At 39.5% G+C, this 20,260-nt stretch overlaps 2 protein-coding genes across 6 annotated transcripts in view; one reads left to right on the forward strand and one right to left on the reverse strand.

The window, feature by feature from the left end:
• The window catches only part of LOC133249690 (alpha-fetoprotein-like), a 63,832-nt gene that overhangs the window by 35,874 nt on the left and 7,698 nt on the right, over positions 1-20,260 (forward strand). The window contains 1 exon segment of the mRNA XM_061420454.1: positions 1,350-1,482. The gene's annotated coding sequence lies outside the window, so the exon portion shown is untranslated.
• Positions 14,638-20,260, reverse strand: part of RASSF6 (Ras association domain family member 6) — a 74,933-nt gene continuing 69,310 nt past the window's right edge. For 4 of the 5 annotated variants that reach the window (XM_061420449.1, XM_061420448.1, XM_061420453.1 and 1 more), the window contains 3 exons: positions 19,385-19,503; positions 19,196-19,293; positions 14,638-16,775 (listed from right to left, as the gene is read on the reverse strand). In XM_061420449.1, coding sequence (XP_061276433.1) covers positions 16,619-16,775; positions 19,196-19,293; positions 19,385-19,503 — 374 coding nt within the window. In that variant the 3' untranslated portion in view covers positions 14,638-16,618. Of the gene's footprint in view, positions 19,100-19,195; positions 19,294-19,384; positions 19,504-20,260 lie in introns of all 5 variants that reach the window. The other variant, XM_061420450.1, reaches the window with a different exon arrangement.

Here is a 20,260-nt window from a genome sequence, read left to right on the forward strand (position 1 = left end):
TTTGTGGGTCCTGTGGGCACCACTTGGATAAGCCAAGCCTGGGAGCTGCAGAGGGCCACCTTGGCTTCTCCATTGTCTCCAACTTCACTCCTACTTCCCTCCCTTTGCCCAGTGCCTGCGCTGGTGTCACATACAAGTTGGAGACTTCACTGTGGACGACTGTCAGGCAGCAAAGGCTTGGTGGCATTTCAGTCCAGGAGTCAGGCGACTCAGAGTCATCTTGCTTTGGGTCAGCTGCCTGCACTGAGACCTCAGGGAGAAGAAAAGGGCTTTTCACTGGGCTGGACAGTGAGACTGATGCGGTGCACACCTGCTCTTCTGCTGGCTGGTCCTTCTTCGCCATCATCTCTAGCTGATGGCAACTGGCACAAACCGTGTCTGCCAGCCACCCAGGGCAGCCCAGCCTAGCGGTGGGGAGGGACTGGAGTCCTCTGTCCTGTGATAGAAGACTTACATAATATCCTTAGTTTTGCCTCTTGGTAGAAAAAGCCTAAAATATTAATATTTGTTGGATCCCTGGTTTAGAGTGTCATAGAAATAGCTACTTGAAGCTTTGAGGTATTTTTTATTATACCTATTCAAGCACAAATAAGGCCACTAGATGTTTTTAATTTGAATTTGAAAATGAAGACCAAGCAAAGGTTTTTTGGGGGGTAAGCAATAAAATATGGATTGAGGTACATTTTCCCTACTCTTCACACCTTGTTTTCTATGTAGTTAAATCTTTCTTGATCAGAAAAAAAAAGACAACATATTTTATTAAATAGAAAGAGACCAGGTTTTAATTTTGAATATTCAAAGTGATTGAATCACTGACATTTATATGGTTGTTGGGAAACTGTTCTGTAAGAGACATCTGAGTTGACTGTCAAATTACTAAAGTTTCAAATAGTGTATTGGCTTTATCATTAATAACATATAAAGGGCCCTCAACGTCCAGGTGTGTTATATTTGAAATATTTATTGGGAAGTTAGTTTTTTAGGATAAATGTTGTTCACAAGAAAATACTATAGGAAAAGCTAATGTATAACCTATTTTCTACCCAATGTAATAAAAATAGAAAAAGCATTTATCCTAGTAATAATTACATAAAGATAATTAAATTTACTATAATAGGTATATTGATGAGATATGCTTGAATAAACATGTGGAATAAACATGAAGATGGAGATAGACATTGCGAAAATTGTGAGAATATCAGGTCGTTTTCAGATCCTTTAAACTTGAGAGTGAGAGCTAGGCAAAGGTGTGGGTGGTGTGCGGCTTTCAATAAGTAAGGCAGGTTTGCAAGCTGGCCTTCTAGAACTCAGTGAGTGCTTGTTTTTTTTGCCACTCATTTCTTATTCAGACTCCTCAGCAACCTTGTGAAGCAGAAACTGTATGCAGCAGAGATGCAGTTCCAACCAATTACTGTGGATTTTGCTCACCTGGTGGAGACGTGCTGTCAAGCAGAGAAAAGTGAAACATGTTTCCAAGAAGAGGTATCCCTGTTTCCTTGTTTATTCTCTTAGCATTCGTAGGGGTTATTAAGTTTAAAAAAAATTCTCTGTTCTAGTCATGAACGGACTGGGAGAAAATCCCAGTCTCAGTGAATTGGTGTAACTAAGTATTTTGGTTGAAGATACACTAATATTTATGTTCATTTGCAGAAACTAGGTGCGTTAGACACGAAAAGAGATAAACAGAAAGTCACTGATCTTAGATGAACTGAGATGTTTCGGATTGGGGGTGGGGGGGGAGAAGGATGAGCAAGACTCTGGTCACTGTAGAGAAAAGGTGTCCGTGGAAATATAGAGAAATTTTAAACAAGTAACAATTTAAAGGCGTGTCTGGGCAAGCTGTAGCTTTGTTTTAGAAATTTCTGGGGGCACAATCAGAAAGAGTCACTAAAGGTAGTTTGGGGCTTAACTAGGAGACCAGGTGAAAAACATTGTGTTTTCTCAGTGGCAGATCATTAGAATAGGCGGTTGAAGAATAGAAAGAGAAACTACGATCAGAAGAAAGTGTCTCTGTGCATATCCACTAAACTGACTACCAGGTGATTGTTTTGTGTTATCAATCTAATTATATACAGTTAACAAGCAAATGACTTTTCATAAGATGGTAAAGTTGTGTGACTTAAATTTCTAAGAATATCATGGTGATCCTACCATCACTCTGAGGTACAGAAAATTCATGTAAATTCATGGAGGGAACCTGGGATGGCCATTCTCCTGCAGATATGACATGAGAAACAGAAATTCAGTTATAGTAGGTTATAGTGTCTGAGTAGAAGAATCCAAGTATATGGTTAAATATATATATATATATAATAAAGCAGCCTTTACAGTCAAAACAGGTTGGGGCTAGTTAAGGCTGGGGTTTAGCAATGGCCTAGGGAAACATTTTCACAGGTAACAATTTTCACAAATGCCTTAATTACCTTCAGTGGCTCTTTTCTGGGCTTCCCTCATAGCTCAGTTGGTAAAGAATCTGGCTGGCTCTTTTCTACTTTTTCAACTAAACTGTACATGTGCTTATGTTAAAAGTCACATATCTATAGTCTAAGCCAAAGAACTGGTGCTTTTCAATTGTGGTGGGAGAAGACTCTTGAGAGTCCCTTGGTCTGCCATGAGATCAAACCAGTCAATCCTAAAGGAAATCAATCCTGAATATTCATTGGAAGGACTGATGTTGTAGCCGAAGCTCCTTTACTTTGGCTACGTTATGCCAAGAGCTGACTCACTGGAAAAGACCTTGATGCTGGGAAAGACTGAAGGCAAAAGGAGAAGAGGGAGGCAGAGGATGAGATGGTTAGATAGCATCACTGATTCAAGGGACATGAATTTGAGCAAATTCCAGGAGATAGTGAAGGGCAGGGAAGCCTGGTGTGCTGCAGGCCATGGCGTCGCAAGGAGTCAGACACCACTTAGTGACTGAACAATAACCATAATCTGTGGCTCAGCTGGTAAAAAAATCCACATGCAATGTGGAAGATCTGGGTTTGATTCCTGGACTGGGAAGATCCCCTGGAGAAGGAAAGGCTATCCACTCCAGTATTCTGGCCTGGAGAACTCCACGACGTGTATAGTCCATGGGGTCGCAGAGAGTTGGACACCACTGAGAGCCTTTCACTTTCATTTTCATAGCCTTGTCAAAAAGGTAGTCAAACTACCACCCTCTGGCTAACTTAGCTTCCCTCCCTGTTTATGTAAATAAGGTTGTGTGGGCACACAGCCCTGCCCATTTATTTACATGTTGTCTGCGTTGCTTAAAACAGCAGAATTGAATAGTTGTAAAATTGAGTAGTTGTGACAGAGACTGAATGAACTACAGAGTTCCAAATATCTGGCTGTTCACAATAAGAACTTTGCTGACTGCCAGACTAGCTGATACACAAAATGAAAACAGTCACAAATGTCCATTTTTTCATTTTAAAGCCCTTTTACTTTTTGTATTTAGAAAATACATTGCTACCTGAGTAACACCAGTAATAACAACTATTGTAGTTTTATTATATATCTTATATAATATATATATATATTATAGTTAATAATATTGTAATATCTTTGTATGGGGAAGAAGGTGGTCAAAAAGTACAAACTTGCGATCAGTTACGAGATAAACAAATGCCAGGGATATGATTTGCAACATGATAAATATAATTAATACTTGTTCTTGTTGTTCAGTCGCTGAGTCGCGTCTGACTCTGCAACTCCACGGCCTGCAGCACGCCAGGCTTCCGTTGTCCTTCACTATCTACCTGAATTTGCTCAAATTCATGTCCATTGAGTCAGTGATGCTACCTAACCATTTCATCCTCTGTCACTCCCTTCTTTTTATGCCTTCAGTCTTTTCTAGCATCAGAGTCTTTTCCAATGAGTCAGCTCATAAACACTTTTTCAGAAAGGCCTGTACTTAAGAATTCCCTAGAGAATTTTCTTGACATGTTCTTGCTCATAAAGAGGAATACTTCTTGCTGGAACTATTTCACCAATAGCATGATAGGAAGATTTCTGTGTGCTTTTTCCTACACTTTTTGTCGAACAACCATTTTCAACTTAATGGTTGAAAAGCCCAAATTTCCTCCCTTCCCTCTCCGCTTTAGGATTTCTCCACAAATTAAGGAAGCAAATAGGAGCTATCTGAAGAATATATCATAATAACTATCATTTGCTAGATTAACTTCTTCAGATAAAAAATGGATTATCTGTAATTATGCATCATCTATAAAGTTTCATGAAGTTTATCTCCTTATGATTATTCTAAGGCAGTGATTCTGGAATATTTGTGTGCATCAGAGTTGCTTGGAGGGCTCGTTAAAACAAAATCAGTGTTTTTTACTCACAGGATTTCTGATCAATAGATCAATAGATCTGGGGTGGGGTCTGGCAAGTTCCCAGGAGCTGCTGATGCTACTGGTTTGGAGAAGACTTGAGGAACCACTTTAGGGTGAAAGCAGATAATCATAAACTAGTCCCCCATCCCCTCCCAATATTTTCATATATCTAACTCCTAGTGAGAAGTTAGAACCAAGGACAGTAACAAAAATAATGAAGCAATTGAAAAGTAACCTATTTATGAAAAGAAGTGAAAGAATTTGAGGACGTTAAATAAAAAAGGTAAGACTGGAATATTAAAAAAATAACTTTATGTTACATGAATAGGCTTAGCCAAAAATATAGGACTATATAATCAAAAATATGAAATATAGGAATATAATATCTTGGAATCTTATCAGCAAGAATTTGTGTGACTCTGTGTGTGTCTCTGTTTGTGGAAGAGGCCTAGGTTTGACTGTAGTGCAAAGGAATAATTCCTAGTGGCTTTGGGGGTCTCCAAAGTCCCCCAGATAAAGTCTGTGTGATCGGTTGTGTCCGACTCTTTGTGACCCCATGGACTGTAGCCCACCAGGCTTCTCCGTCCATGGAATTTTCCATGGAAGGATATTGGAGTGGGTTGCTGTGCCCTCCTCCAGGGGATCTTCCCAACCCAGGGGTAGAATTTGAATCTCCTGTGTCTCTTCCATTGGCAGGTGGATTCTTCACCACGGTGCCACTTGTGAAGCCTTAGAAGTGATGAGGCTTACCCAATTAGTCTGTAGATTTTCCAGTTAGACTAACTGCTGCGGGGACCTACAGGCATTTTCTTTGTTTGAATAGTCAATTATGTGAACCTGTTCTGCCTGCTAAAGGATAAAGTCGGCAGGCTTGAAGATTGCCTTTCTAGCTATGACTGGTGGGAGGATAAAACATTTTTAGACAAGATGGAAGACATTCTGAGAAGTAAACCAGAATGCAGGAAAAATCCAGGGAGAAAACAGTGAGCCGAAGTTAAGGTTGGAATGTCAATAAGAATAAGAATGAAACAAAAAGAAGGAATAAAATAAGAAACTCAGCCATACAAGGTGAATTTGAATCTTCCAAAGAACAGGAATCTCATATTTCATGAGGTAATAATGTGAATTGCAGATATCAGCAGTTTTAAGAAGAAAAATACTCAGATCAGAGGGGAATGATAATTATAGCCTGAGATAATTATCTGTCAGCCAACAGAATATAACATAGAAGAAGGTTAACAAGAATTAGCAGAAATTTGGGCAGGTTGAAATGATGGTTTGAAAAATAATATATGAAATTTAATAATAAAAAAAAGCAGTGCTCTGCTTTTAGTTGTGACTCAACACAAGTTCATGTGAAAAGACTTGCTGTTTTAAGTAGCCTCTGCTTATAGTTTGTGGAGAAGGAGATGGCACCCCACTCCAGAACTCTTGCCTGGAAAATCCCATGGACAGAGGAGCCTGGTAGGCTGCAGTCCATGGGGTCACTAAGAGTCAGACATGACTGAGGGACTTCACTTTCACTTTTCACTTTCATGCACTGGAGAAGGAAATGGCAACCCACTCCAGTGTTCTTGCCTGGAGAATCCCAGGGACGGAGGAGCCTGGTGGGCTGCCATCTATGGGGTCGCACAGAGTCGGACACGACTGAAGCAACTTAGCAGCAGCAGCAGCAGCTTACAGTTTGATGGGTCTATTATTAAAGCTACTGCAATCCTGGGATGCATTTCTGGAGAAAAATCAAGGATCAGAGTAAGCAATGTGATATCTCGGTCATATGGATCCAGTCATTCTGAGATACTGTATTTAGTTTCTTTTATAAGTAATACATGAACATGACTAAAGCAAGAGTCCAGACAGAAAAGCAGGGTACATTTCCCATTCCCAAAAGATAAGCAATTTAAATCTTTCCTATTAGTACTCCTAGTGATTAGTGTTATTACTTCGCTGCTGCATCGCTTCAGTCGTGTCCGACTCTGTTCGACACCATAGATGGCAGCCCACCAGGCTTCCCGTCCCTGGGATTCTCCAGGCAAGAACACTGGAGTGGGTTGCCATTTCCTTCTCCAATGCATGAAAGTGAAAAGTGAAAGTGAAGTCGCTCAGTCGTGTCCGACTCTATGGACCCCATGAACTGCAGCCCACCAGGCTCCTCCGTCCATGGGATTTTCCAGGCAAAAGTACTGGAGTGGGGTGCCATACTTCTTAAAATATTGCTATCATTTAAAGAATATAGTGTGTTTACACTGACTTCAACAATACCACTCGTAGACTTTTAATATATTTTTAGGTAAAGTGTTTTTCTTTTTTTGATTATATTCTTCCTTGGTTCTTACATTTCAGTCAGCATCTAGTGATTTTCCATAACATAATTAACATCTAAATTTCCTTCAATTTCTTTGCCAGCTTTCCTTTTAAAAGCTATACCGTTATTTCCACACACTCGAGGTTTGTTTATCCTGCTTTGTTAATGTAAGGTGTATGTGTGCTAAGTTGCTTCAGTTGTGTCTGACTCTTTGTGACTCCATGGACTGTAGCCCACCTGGCTCCTCTATCCATGGAAATTCTCCAAACAAGAATACTGGAGTGGGTTTCCATGCCCTTCTCCAAAGTTCAAGGTGTATACAGTTTGTCAATAGGTTGATGTTAACAAGTGGAAACCAATAAATAGTATGTTTAATAGTGCGTTTAACTTTAATGTTATTTACAGCCATACGATGAATGGATTAGTTCAACAACTTATCCGGTATCGCTTTAAAAATACCAATATTAAATGAAGTCTTTTTTCTTATTGTCAAATGCAGAAAATATGCCACATTTGTTTAGTTTTACATATTTGGACTATGATTTCCTCATACATCCTTCTTTCTTGAGAGGTTCTAATTATCTTTCTTTTTCCATCAGTTCAGTTCAGCCGCTCAGTCGTGTCCGACTCTTTGCGACCCCATGAATTGCAGCACGCCAGGCCTCCTTGTCCATTACCAACTCCCGCAGTTTACTCAAACTCATGCCCATCAAGTTGGTGATACCATCCAGCCATCTCATCTTCTGTCGTCCCCTTCTCCTTCTGCCCCCAACCCCTCCCAGCATCAGAGTCTTTTCCAATGAGTCAACACTTTGCATGAGGTGGCCAAAGTATTGGAGTTTCAGCTTTAGCATCAGTCCTTCCAATGAACACCCAGGACCAATCTCCTTTAGGATGGACTGGTTGGATCTCCTTGCAGGCCAAGGGACTCTCAAGAGTCTTCTCCAACATCACAGTTCAAAAGCATCAATTCTTCGGTGCTCAGCTTTCTTCAGTTCTTAATCATACAGTTTTTGTAATAGCATATTCTATCATCTTATAACTATATTTGAAAAGTCCTCTGACTTACTCTTTCAGTTTGGACCTAGTTATTTCTAGAATTGACTATCCATGGAAAGTTTCTTCCTAGTGTGAAGTGAAGTAAAAGTGAAAGTCACTCAGTCGTGTTTGACTCTTTGCAATCCCATGAACTAACCCATAGAATTCTCCAGGCCAGAATACTGGAGTGGGTAGCCTTCCCTTCTCCAGGGGATCTTCCCAACCCAGGGATTGAACCAAGGTCTCCTGCATTGCAGGCAGATTATCTACTAGCTGAGGCACAAGGGGAGCCCAAGAATACTGGAGTGAGTAGCCTATCCCTTCTCAAGGGGATCTTCCTGACCCAGGAATTGAACCAGGGTCTCCTTCACTGCAGGCAGATTCTTTGCCAACTGAGCTATCAGGGAAGCCCCTCTTCCTAGTGTAACTTTGGGTAAGATGGACTATTTCTAAAATTCCATTTTATGTTTTTTCTTGAATTCTGTTAAGTTTTTCTGGGCTTAAGTATGTAATTACATACTTAAATGCTTAAGTATGTAATGTATTTATGTATTTTTTCAGAATGGGCACCCAGGAGAAAAACTTTTGGTGTCCTTATGTGTTTAAATTATTATTTTATCCATATATTTACACAGTTTTGTTTTTTAGCTTGTATGTTAGCTTGAATTCTTTAGTTGTAAATAATATGGTCAAATTCTGGATAACTTAAATTAAAAATAGTATATTGAAAAGATAGTAGTGATTTCAGAAATCTTTAGGAAGCTTTAAAAAATGGACTGAGCAGCAGGTAAGAACAGAAGTAGCTCAGAAATCAATGACTTTCTGGTCTTGTACTGCTGGAATATCTCTACATGTTGCTCTTCTGAGCTCCTATCTCTGCATTTTGAGATGTTGATTAATATCATATCAATGACTTTAATTTTCAGAAGTTCATCAATAGCTCTGACATTGATGGTGGGTTTTTCAATAGGCTTTATTCTTTCTGGTATATTGCTACTATTATTGAATTGGGACTTCAAAAGAGATAAAAGGATGTTGGCAAATTGCTATATCCTAGAATGTAGTCTTGAAAAGTATGTCACAGGATGTAGAGAAATAGATAAGCAATATTTATTCCAAAGTTCAGATGATGATAGGTTAGTAGTCTCCTATATGGACAACATATGGACTTGGGAGAAAATATTTGCAAACAATGGTACTGACAAGGGATTAATTTTCAAAATATACAAACAGTTCATACAGCCTCATATCAAAAGACCAAATAATCCAGTCAAAAAATGAACAGAAGACCTAAATAGATATTTCTCCAAAGAAGACATACAAATGGCTAGCTGGAAAAGATGCTCAATATTGCTAATTATCAGAGAAATGTAAATCAAAGCTACAGTGAGGTATCACCTCACACCATTCAGAAAGGCCCTCATTAAAAAGTCTACAAATAAGAAATGCTGGAGAGAAAACAAAGGAACCCTCGCTCACTATTGACAGAAATGTAAATTGGTGAAGCCACTAAGAAATAGTATGGAATTTCCTTTAAAAATACTAAAAGTAGACCTACCATGACCCTACAATCCCACTCCTGGGCATATATCCAGAAAAGATGAAAACTTTAATTTTTCAAAGATACATGCACCACAGTTCATAGCAGCACTACTTACAATACCCAGGACATGGACGCAACATAAGTATACCCACTAACAGATGAATGGATAAAGGAGATGTGATATCTATCTCTCTATCTCTCTCTCTATATATATATGTATATAAATATATAAAACAATGGAATATTACTAAGTCATGAAAAGAGTGAAGTGATGCCATTTGCAGCAACATGGACGGACCTAGAAATTATCATACAAGGCGAAGTAAGTCAGATGGAGAAAGACAAATAGCATACTATATCACTTCTATGGGAATCTAAAATATGATATAATGGAATGTATTTCCTAAAGAGAAATAGACTCACAGACATAGAAAACAAACAATGATTGCCAGAAGGGGATAGCAGGGGGTGGAAGGAGATAAACTAGGAGTTCCAGGCTAATATATACATACTACCGTGTATAAAATGGAGAAGGCAATGGCAACCCACTCCAGTACTCTCACCTGGAAAATCCCATGGATGGAGGAGCCTGGTAAGCTGCAGTCCATGGGGTCGCTAAGAGTCGGGCACGACAGAGTGACTTCACTTTCACTTTTCACTTTCATGCATTGGAGAAGGAAATGGCAACCCACTCCAGTGTTCTTGCCTGGAGAATCCCAAGGATGGGGAGCCTGGTGGGCTGCCATCTATGGGGTCACACAGAGTCGGACATGACTGAAGCGACTTAGCAGCAGCAGTGTATAAAATAGATAAACAAGGACCTACTGTACGGCACAGAGAAATATATTCAGTGTATTGTAATAACTTATAATGGAAAAGAATCTGAAAAAGAATAAATAGGAGAACTTCCCTGGTGGTCAGTGACTAAGACTCTGCACTCCCAAAGAAGGGGGCCTGGATTTGATCCCTGGTCAGGGAACTAGATCCCACATGCTGCCACTGAGAATCTGCATGCTGCAATGAAGACTAAAGATCTGTGTGCTCCAACTAAGACCTGGAAAGCCAAATAAATACATAAATATTTTTAAAAGATACATGTGTATGTACACACACACATATATGGGCTTCCCAGGTGGCTCAGTGGTAAAGAACATTCCTGGCAAAGCAGGAGCCACAGGTGACTCGAATTCCATCCCTGGGTCGGGAAGATCCCCTGGAGAAGAAAATGGCAACCCACTCCAGTGTTCTTGCCTGGAGAATTCCATGGACAGAGGAGCCTGGTGGGGTGCAGTCTATGGGGTTTCCAAGAGCTGGACACAACTCAGTGACTGAGTACATATGTAAATATGGGGTTACCTAGAGCTGTTTTAAAATGCAATGTGAAGCTGATGTTGATTGTTCATTTTTACTCTGCAGCAAAAGAGTGCCATACTTTAGTGAGAAGGAAGCAAATTTTTACTTATGCCAAATCTGGGGTCTTGAACATAGGTGTCATCGCAGTGAATTAAGTCCTTAAACTAAGGGACTAGGCCTATGAGCAATTCTATTCTAAGACCTTGAGTGGGGGACATATTAGGGTATATCTCAGGCATGCAACAGGGAAGTCTTAAAGATTTTCTATTTGGGATCAGAGCTGTTTAGCTGTGTTCTCTTTCTCACAGATGTGCTTATTTGCTTTATTTATTTATTTTTTTTTAAGGGTCCAAACTGATTGAAAAGAGCCAGCTTCTTTTGGGAGGCTAAATGATTCCAGAAAATGTCATCGTAGGATCTTTGTTGAGAACTGCATTTTGTTTTTCATGAATAATGAAATGCATGTTTAATATTCAGAATAAAAATCAGTAGTGTCAGCTTTCATCTGCTAACAATGCTACTCAAGAACACTAACCAATCTAGACTAAATCTCTGGTTTCTTACTCAGCAGAGGAATCTATTTATTGCAACTCTTCTGCAACCTCCTTTCTCCTCATAAACTTTCTATTTCTCAGAAGCAGCACTGGAAATATGAACTCAAGGGCAGGGCAGGGGTGTGTGGCTTTCAAAGGTCTCAGGTGGATATAATGGGTGCCACATGCCATGTCAAGCTGGGACCTGGCTGCTGGGTTTCTGGAATGAAAAAGATCCAAAGTGCCACTTAGGGTTTCTATCCATACCACTACTGAAAATAATTATTGATGAGCTGAATGAAATGGTTTTGTAAGAAAGTTACTTTCGTAACAGTATTCTCGTTCATCTTTACCTTAGATATGTGATGCTGACATTGTCACCAAGGAATCCCAATATATTCGTATTAACTTGAACTTTCAATGATGATGTGTATCAGCAGTTTTTTTCCCCAGAACTCCTGGGAGAAAGACATAAAGAACTTATTCTTTGAACTTAGTTTTCCAGATTTTTTTGTGTGTGTAATGAAGTAAAAAAAAAAAAAAAAAGCAGTGATATTTTAGTGCTTACTAAATGAACGATTTTGATTAGAGAAAATATTTAATCCTCTTTTCAGTGCTCTATACTTGATTTCAGTTTTTCCTCACTCCAATAATTTCAATGTGTTCATATATATATATTAGCAAATTAAATCCAAAAATCATTGAAGTATCTATTAGGTTCAATAAACTGTACTAGGTATTATAGGGAATGATATGAATATGATATGACCAGATCACTAATGAATTTAAACAAGATATAATCACATGAGGAACTGTAATAATGGGCAGATTACACATTTCCAGTGTCACAAGAGCAGAACTAACTGATAAGGTAGAACCCAGGGGTTTGAGATCACACATTACCCCAGAGACCAGGAAAGTTCATGGGAGAAGTGACTGGCCAATGGCCAGTCTGGCCAATGACTAGAAAATGTATGTGGTGGGTTTTAAGACAAGAGTAAAGCAGTAAGACTCAGTGAAAACCTAGGTAACAATGCTGTGTGGGAACACATTGTAGCTTAGCTACATCAATGAAAAGTATTTGTAGAGCAGTCATGTCCAACTCTCTGTGACTGTAGCCTGCCAGGCTTCTCCATCCATGGAATTCTCCAGGCAGAATACTGGGGTACCCATTCCCTTCTCCAGGGGTTCTTCCTGACCCAGGGATTGCAGGGATTCCCACATTGCAGGTAGATTCTTTACTGTCTGAGGAACCAGGGAAGCCTAGTTATAACAATAGCTAGTATTTATCATACACTTCTTACATGCAAAGTGTCAGCCTTTAAATGTATTATTCCTGTAACTTCTACAACTGTATAATGAAGTAGGTACTATTATTTCTTTACTACAAATGAAGACACACAGACTGCCATTTGAAGGTGTGTAGTTTAGGGTGAAGCCCCAGGCTTCAGCAATACGTGAATTGTGAACTTCCAGGTATTCAAGCTGGTTTAAAAAAAGGCAGAGGTTGCCAACATCTCCTGGATCATCGAAAAAGCAAGAGAGTTCCAGAAAAACATCTATTTCAGCTTTATTGACTATGCCAAAGCCTTTGACTGTGTGGATCACAATAAACTGTGGAAAATTCTGAAAGAGTTGGGAATACCAGACTACCTGACCTGCCTCTTGAGAAACCTGTATGCAGGTCAGGAAGCAACAGTTAGAACTGGACATGGAAAAACAGACTGGTTCCAAATAGGATAAGGAGTACATCAAGGCTGTATGTTGTCACCCTGCTTATTTAACTTATATGCAGAGTACATCATGAGAAATGCTGGGCTGGAAGAAGCACAAGCTGGAATCAAGATTGCCAGGAGAAATATCAATAATCACAGATATGCAGATGACACCACCCTTATGGCAGGAAGTGAAGAGGAACTAAAGAGCCCCTTGATGAAAGTGAAAGAGGAGAGTGAAGAGAGTTGGCTTAAAGCTCAACATTCAGAAAACTAAGATCATGGCATCTGGTCTCATCACTTCATGGCAAATAGATGGGGAAACAGTGGAAACAGTGTCAGACTTTATTTTTCTGGGCCTCAAAATCACTGCAGATGGTGATTGCAGCCATGCTCCAGTACTTGGGCCACCTCATGCAAAGAGTTGACTCATTGGAAATGACTCTAATGCTGGGAGGGATTGGGGGCAGGAGGAGAAGGGGACGACAGAGGATGAGATGGCTGGATGGCATCACCGACTCGATGGACATGAGTCTGAGTGAACTCCGGGAGTTGGTGATGGACAGGGAGGCCTGGCGTGCTGTGATTCATGGGGTCACAAAGAGTCGGACACGACTGAGCAACTGAACTGAACTGAACTGAACTCCTTGGAACGAAAGTTATGACTAACCTAGACATCATATTAAAAAGCAGAGACATTACTTTGCCAACAAAGGTCAGTCTAGTCAAGGTTATGATTTTTCCAGTGGTCATGTATGGATGTGAGAGTTGGACTATAAAGAAAGCTGAGCACCGAAGAATTGATGCTTTTGAACTGTGGTGTTAGAGAAGACTCTTGAGAGTCCCTTGGACTGCAAGGAGATCCAACCAGTCCATCCTAAAGGAGATCAGTCCTGGATGTTCATTGGAAGGACTGATGCTGAAACTGAAATTCCAGTACTTTGGCCACCTCATGTGAAGAGTTGACTCATTGGAAAAGACTCTGATGCTGGGAGGGATTGGGGGCAGGAGGAGAAGGGGACGACAGAGGATGAGATGGTTGGATGGCATCAGAGACTCAATGGACATGGGTTTGGGTGGACTCCGGGAGTTGGTGATGGACAGGGAGGCCTGCTGTGCTAAGGTTCATGGGGTCACAAAGAGTCGGACACGACTGAGTGACTGAACTGAACTGATATACTCTTGTGGTTAATAGTGTGGGTTCTGGAGCCATAGAACCAAGGATTCTAGAGCGTTGGTCTTCTACTAAAGAGTTTAGCAAACCTCCTAACCTCTGCACGACTTACTTTCCTCATCTTTACAGTTGGATTTAAAGGTTAATTTCCTCTTGGAAGTGTAATGAACGTTAAATGAGTTGAACTATGGAAGGCACTTAAAATAGTGGTGACAGATGCTAAGTGAGGTTAGTTTGAATAATATGAAATTGTTGCCTTTGTAGGCCAAGTATGGACAGTTTCAAATGTCTCGGTCTAATAGGTTAGCTGTTATTTAGAAGACAAATGGATGCTGTTGAAGGGTTTTGCCCTCTTGAATTGCATCCTATTCCTTTCTTTCCTTTCACATGTAGATATCTCAGTATAATAGATACATCTGCCGTCTTTTCCACCTCATCAACTGCCTTACCAATGTAGTTCTTTCTCCTTCAGTGCTTGAAGCCATGTGGAACAACCCTAAACAAAGTTCCATAGTAACACCGCCTAACTGTATATTTCGTACTGCCAAGAGATAATAAAATACACCACCATATTAGAGAATAACCATTTGAAAAGTTTCTATATATTTTTGGCTACTAGATCAGATTTGTGAAAAAGGAAGCATACTTACAGGGGATTTTATAAAAATATTTTAGACAGTTTATTTACTCATTCTTTTATTCATTCATTAATTTATTCAGTTCTTTGATTGAGCACATCCTATACAAAGGACACAACATTAAATACAGCAAACTATACAGAGATGAATGTGATAGGACCTCTACCATTAGGAAGTTTAACATTATCTAGAACTGAATTTGAACTAATACGTAACTGGTAGTGAAATATTTGGACCATTTAAAACAAAGATGAATAGTTCTGTTACAAAAGCTTATATTCTTGTATGACAGAAAGATGTCTCTGAAATGAACAGATTTTTGTCTCCGAAATTATATCAGTTATCTATTGTTATGTAACAACTTATCCTAAAATGTAGCAGGATATTACAACAAACATTTTGTATCTCTCACATTTTCTGAGGATCAGGTATCTAGGAGTGGTTTAGCTGGTTTTTTCTTTTTGTTTTGGCTCAGGTCTCTCATGAGGTTGCAGGCAAGCTCTTAGACAGGGCTGCAGTCATCTGAAAGCTTGACTGGGGTGAGTTGATGGCCCACTCACACAGCTGTGGACTGTGGAGGGGACGCCTCAATTCCTTGCTGGCTTTTGACAGAAGGACTTGGTTCCTGTCATATAGGCCTTTCCCCAGGGCTACTCTGGATGTGGCAGTTGGCACCCCCAGAGCAAGCAATCCAAGAGAAGAAGCAAGGAGGACACCGTGGTGACTTTTATGACCCAGTCTCCCCAAGTGACAGCCTGGCACTTCTGCTCTCCTCTGTTCCTTAAAAGTGAGTCACTAAGTCCAGCCCATTGGCAAGGTGAGGAGGATTAGACTGTCTCTTGAAAGGTGGAGTATCAAAGCCTTCACAAACATATTCAAAACTACCACTGCAGTGATGTTAATGTCTCACTTGATAGTTTATTTGCCTTTTTTTGCATCTAGTAGAACTCTGTGATTGCATGTACTTGCTACTTTTTTGTTGGTAACTTTTTAATCATACATTTTTTATTTCCTGGTTTAAAAAGTAATACATGTTAATTATAGATTATTTAATAAGATAAACAAATATGAAAAATATGAATCACCCATACCTTATTCTACAAACCAGATATAACCACATTTAACATGCTTTTGGTTTGTAGTATATATTACTACATACATAAATGTATATATACAGTAATAGTATATATTCATATAAAAACATCTATATTATCTTATAGATAGTACACTTTTGGATATTTGTATCTATATTCTTATCTTAACATAAGGAGAATTTACTCTTAAAATTTATTAGAAAACCATTCTAAGAGCTACATTACATTCTGTTTTTCCTTCTATAATCTTTTTTTTCTATTTTTAAACATTAGGCTATTTACTTCCTTTTATCACAATAAATAATAGTCATCTTTACATAGTATCTATGTACATCTGATTATTTTCGTATAAGATCCTACAAGTAAAATTATAGGGTGAACTTACTACTAAATTTGCTCTCAAAGAAAGTTATATTCATTTGTATCTCTTTTGTTGTTTGGTCGCTAAGTCATGTCCCACTCTTTTTATGACTCCATGGACTGTAGCCCACCAGGTTCCTCTGTCCATGGAATTTCCCAGGCAAGAATACTGGAGTGGGTTGCCATTTCTGTCTCCAGGGGATCTTCCCAACCCAAAGATCAAACCCAGGTCTCTTGCATTAGCAGGCAGATTTTTTGCCACTGAGCCATGAGGAGAGGCCAGTAGTCTGAGCACAGTACATCTTACTGTAATTTGTTGAGTATTTAATATTATCATTTTTTCATCTTTTTAATAGACCAATTTCACTTTCTTACTTTGCATTTTGTTGACATACCAGTTATTTTATTGCCTCTCTGTTATAAATTCACTTTTTGTTGTTGGCTCTGTGAAACTGGACGTGGAAACCATTATTTATTTTCAGGCTAGGCTTTACTGGGGCCCCAGCTGCAGCAGGAGAGAGCATTGAAATACGCTTCCTTTGCAGCCTACGTGATATCATACTTAGCCAGTAGAGGGCGCTGGAGAAGCACTGCAGGAGGAAGCAGGTCTTCTGATTCGTAGGGGCTGGCATGCCAGGTTCCCGGGAAGCTGACTTTCTTCCCCCGGGGCTCCTCGCAGAATGGTTTCTTCAGCGCTAGTTGCCTGTGGGGTGCAGGTTTCTTTAGCATTTGCTCCCGCAACCCCTTTTGTAGCTCTTGATTTGGTTTGTGGTGGCACAGCCTGGAGTCCCTTACAGTCCTGTGCTCTAACTCAGATCATTACTCTCCACACCTCACCTTGGTGCTCGCTCCCAGAGAGTGCTCTGTGGGGCTGACCATCTAGTAAACCCATCTCTGTCCCATGCAGCCTCAAAGATGCCACAGCCCACGGCATACATAGAGTTGTACTAGGTTCCTACAGAGATGGTTCCCGCAGCTCACAGTCCCAGCAGCACTGGCTGCAGCGCCCCTGGCTTCATCCGGGTGCCTACCCCTCAGCCTCAGCTTACCTGTTCTCCAGACTTTTTTTCCTGCAGCCCTCCAGACACGGACACTGTGTGATCTGGCCTTGCGCCCACAGAGAAGCCCCTGTGCTCACTTGCCCACTGGATCCACACTCCAGAGGGTTGTTTCTGCTTATCCTACGCCTATGGCCCTGCTGTGTCCTGGGAGCAGAGGACGTTTCCTCTATGCAATGGGCTGCAGCCACACCTTCTTCAGTGCATTTCAACTCTTTACTCCAAGCTTTTCCGTAGTTGGGTATTCTTCCTCAGACGAGGGTACCCTTTAGAGTTCCCTTTCCATTTCCTATTACCACAGCTAAATAGTTCTTTATATTAAATTATAACCCCCATTTAAATGACTGTGTGATTTCTGTCTCCTCATTAGACACAGACTAATACCACCCATCACTATTAAGATACAACTTTTCCCACACACTTAGTAGCTATTTGCATTTTCTCTTCTGCAATTTTAGTTTTCAAACCATGCGTCTTACTTATTATTTTTTTTTCCGTTTTGTAGACTTTCAAGATATTAAAGATAAATCTTTTGTCATGTTTATGGCGGATACTTGAGACTACTTTAAATAAGTATACTGAGTTTTAACCACTACATTTGCTTTATTTTAGTGAGTTGAGACCTTCTTATTAACTCATAGATAAAAGGATAAAGAAAACTGGGTTTACTACACTCCACCTTATCCTATAGTATGTGTAATACAATCAGTTTAATCCAATGCTTATTCAGTTCAGTTCAGTCACTCAGTTGTGTCCGACTTCTTGCGACCCCATGGACTGCAGCACGCCAGGCCTCCCTGTCCATCACCAACTCCTGGAGTTCACTCAAATTCATGTCCATTCAGTTGGTGAGTCCATTGAGTCCCATGCTTATGAGGAATGCAAATAGAACTAGTAGTAGAATGCAAAAAAGCTGCATAAATCTCCATTTTAATACAGAGTTCATAAGTAAAATCACAGGTGATACTTGTGGCATTCGCAGTGCTTTTCAGACTGGTGAAGTGGACTTGAAGGACCCTGAGCCCTGTCTTGTAGAATGAGTTATTTTGGAGAAAAAAACAGAGCTCGAGATTTCCTGCCCAACTTCAGATCCCACAGCTTCGCATTATCTTCTGTATTCATTCAGCAACAAATTTGGTTATCATGGATCAAGTCTTAGCCTAGCTGATGAAATACATTAAATCTCTGTGATATGTTTGTTTGGAAAAATAAAGACAACTAGTTCAATTGACTTAAGAAAAATCTTAAGAACACTTTTGAAATTCATCAGTAGAACAGAAGGGGAAAAAAGAAGGGCTCGGGTTGAGAGAATTATGATTTGGATTTCTTAACAGAGTCCATAACGTTTTCTGTCCCAAAGGACAGGTAGCTCTGATGTTATAGATAGCTCGAAGGACTAAAAGACACTCCTAGGTTTTATGAAAAGGCTAGAGTTTAAGAAACTGTGAGATACCATCACCATCAGATTTCTTGGTGGGATAATAATGGGCTGATATTTTATTTCAAGAGCTGGAAGCTATTACTTCTGAATCATTTCTGAGAGCTAGTTGATGATAGTTCTCTTGACAGTTGAAGTTAAATAAGCTTAAGCTACATGGTATCTTAAAATACCATTTAAATTCAAGTTCACTGAGTGTTTTATTCTAAAAACTATTTGGAATACATAGTATCCGAGCTTATTTTAGTTACTGAAACTAAATTCAAGTTTCTTTCAGTCCAACTGTGAATCCAACCTAACCTCTTCACTTCAGAGAGAGACAAGCCGTACATTCAATTTCCTATAGATTCAAGTTCACATATTTTTTTTTAATGCAAGTATAGAATTTATGCACTGAAATAGCACTAAAACCTTCTAATTTTGTAGAAGTGTCTTAGCAATAGTGACTTGTACTGCTAAACTGTTGTCTCTGTTTTTATTACCCGTTTACTTCGAAGATATTTCAGTATGATTGCCTTTTCTGTACTGAATCTGAAAATAAGGAGAAAGAGTATTAACCATTGGACACATTTCGTGCATTGAACCTACTAAGGAACCAAGCACCCAGTGTGCAAGCTCTTGACTTACTTTGCTACTGTCCTTTGGATCTCTCTTTTTTCTTCTTCATTTAATCTTTGAAGGATGGATTCCAGGAGAGAAAAATGAAAGTTAATATACTGAGCCACCTGAAAGAAAAAACAAAAAGGTAGAGCATTTGTGTGAGAGGTACTGGGACAGGAGAGCTCAAAGACAGATTCAGGGCAATGGCATCCATACATCACTGCTAATTTCTTCGGCATCTTTATCCATGAGGAAAATGCGAGCATTTGTTTTGGACGGTCCCTGTAGGAGTCTATGCAGCAGCGGAATGTCTGTCTTCTTTAGCCGTTTCTGCTCTGCAAATGAAAATAAGAATCAGCTATAGTCAGGAGGCCATCCTAGAGAAGAAAAGGAACATAATCTGTCCATTCATTTTGTTTCTTCTACTTACTTTGTAAAACCTATAAAGAAGAGGAGTTGTTTTACTCACTCAAAAAAGCAAGTTGAAATTAAAACCTTTAAATGAACTAAAAATAGACTTTCTCTTGCTATCCTTTGGGATTTGACTTTCCATCTCAGAACTCTAAACTTGCCTTTGGTTTGGATGTTCAGACAAATCTGCCGTCTCATTTATGCCTTTGCAAAACTTAAAAACATTCATTCAATAAATTTTATTGATCTTTCCTAGTTCCATTAATATAATTCTATCCTTCTAGTAGCTCAGATCCAAAACTTTGTAATTATCTTCAATTCTTCATTTCCCTCTCACCCCACATCCAATCTTTGGATTTTCTTTAAAAAATATATTCTGAATTGTTATTTACATTAGGAGTATTTTGTATTATTTCATTCATCTATTGGCTTCAGCCATAATAATGACATGAGAAAGAAAACAACTTCCAATTTGGTATATTCCCAGAACTTCAAATTTCCAAAAGTTATAAACACTTCTACCACAAAATATTTCTAATTTTTTGCCTAAGTAGTTTCGCACCTGTGATTTCATCTTTATCAGAATGAAGCATGAACAGGACACTGTGCCCTTACAATCATTTTCTTTCCTCCTTCCTTTCTCAAATAATTTTTGAGTTCTTACTATATACCAGGCCTTGT

Source organism: Bos javanicus, chromosome 6 (genome assembly GCF_032452875.1).
Source record: "Bos javanicus breed banteng chromosome 6, ARS-OSU_banteng_1.0, whole genome shotgun sequence".
In the NCBI taxonomy this organism is placed as follows: domain Eukaryota; kingdom Metazoa; phylum Chordata; class Mammalia; order Artiodactyla; family Bovidae; genus Bos; species Bos javanicus.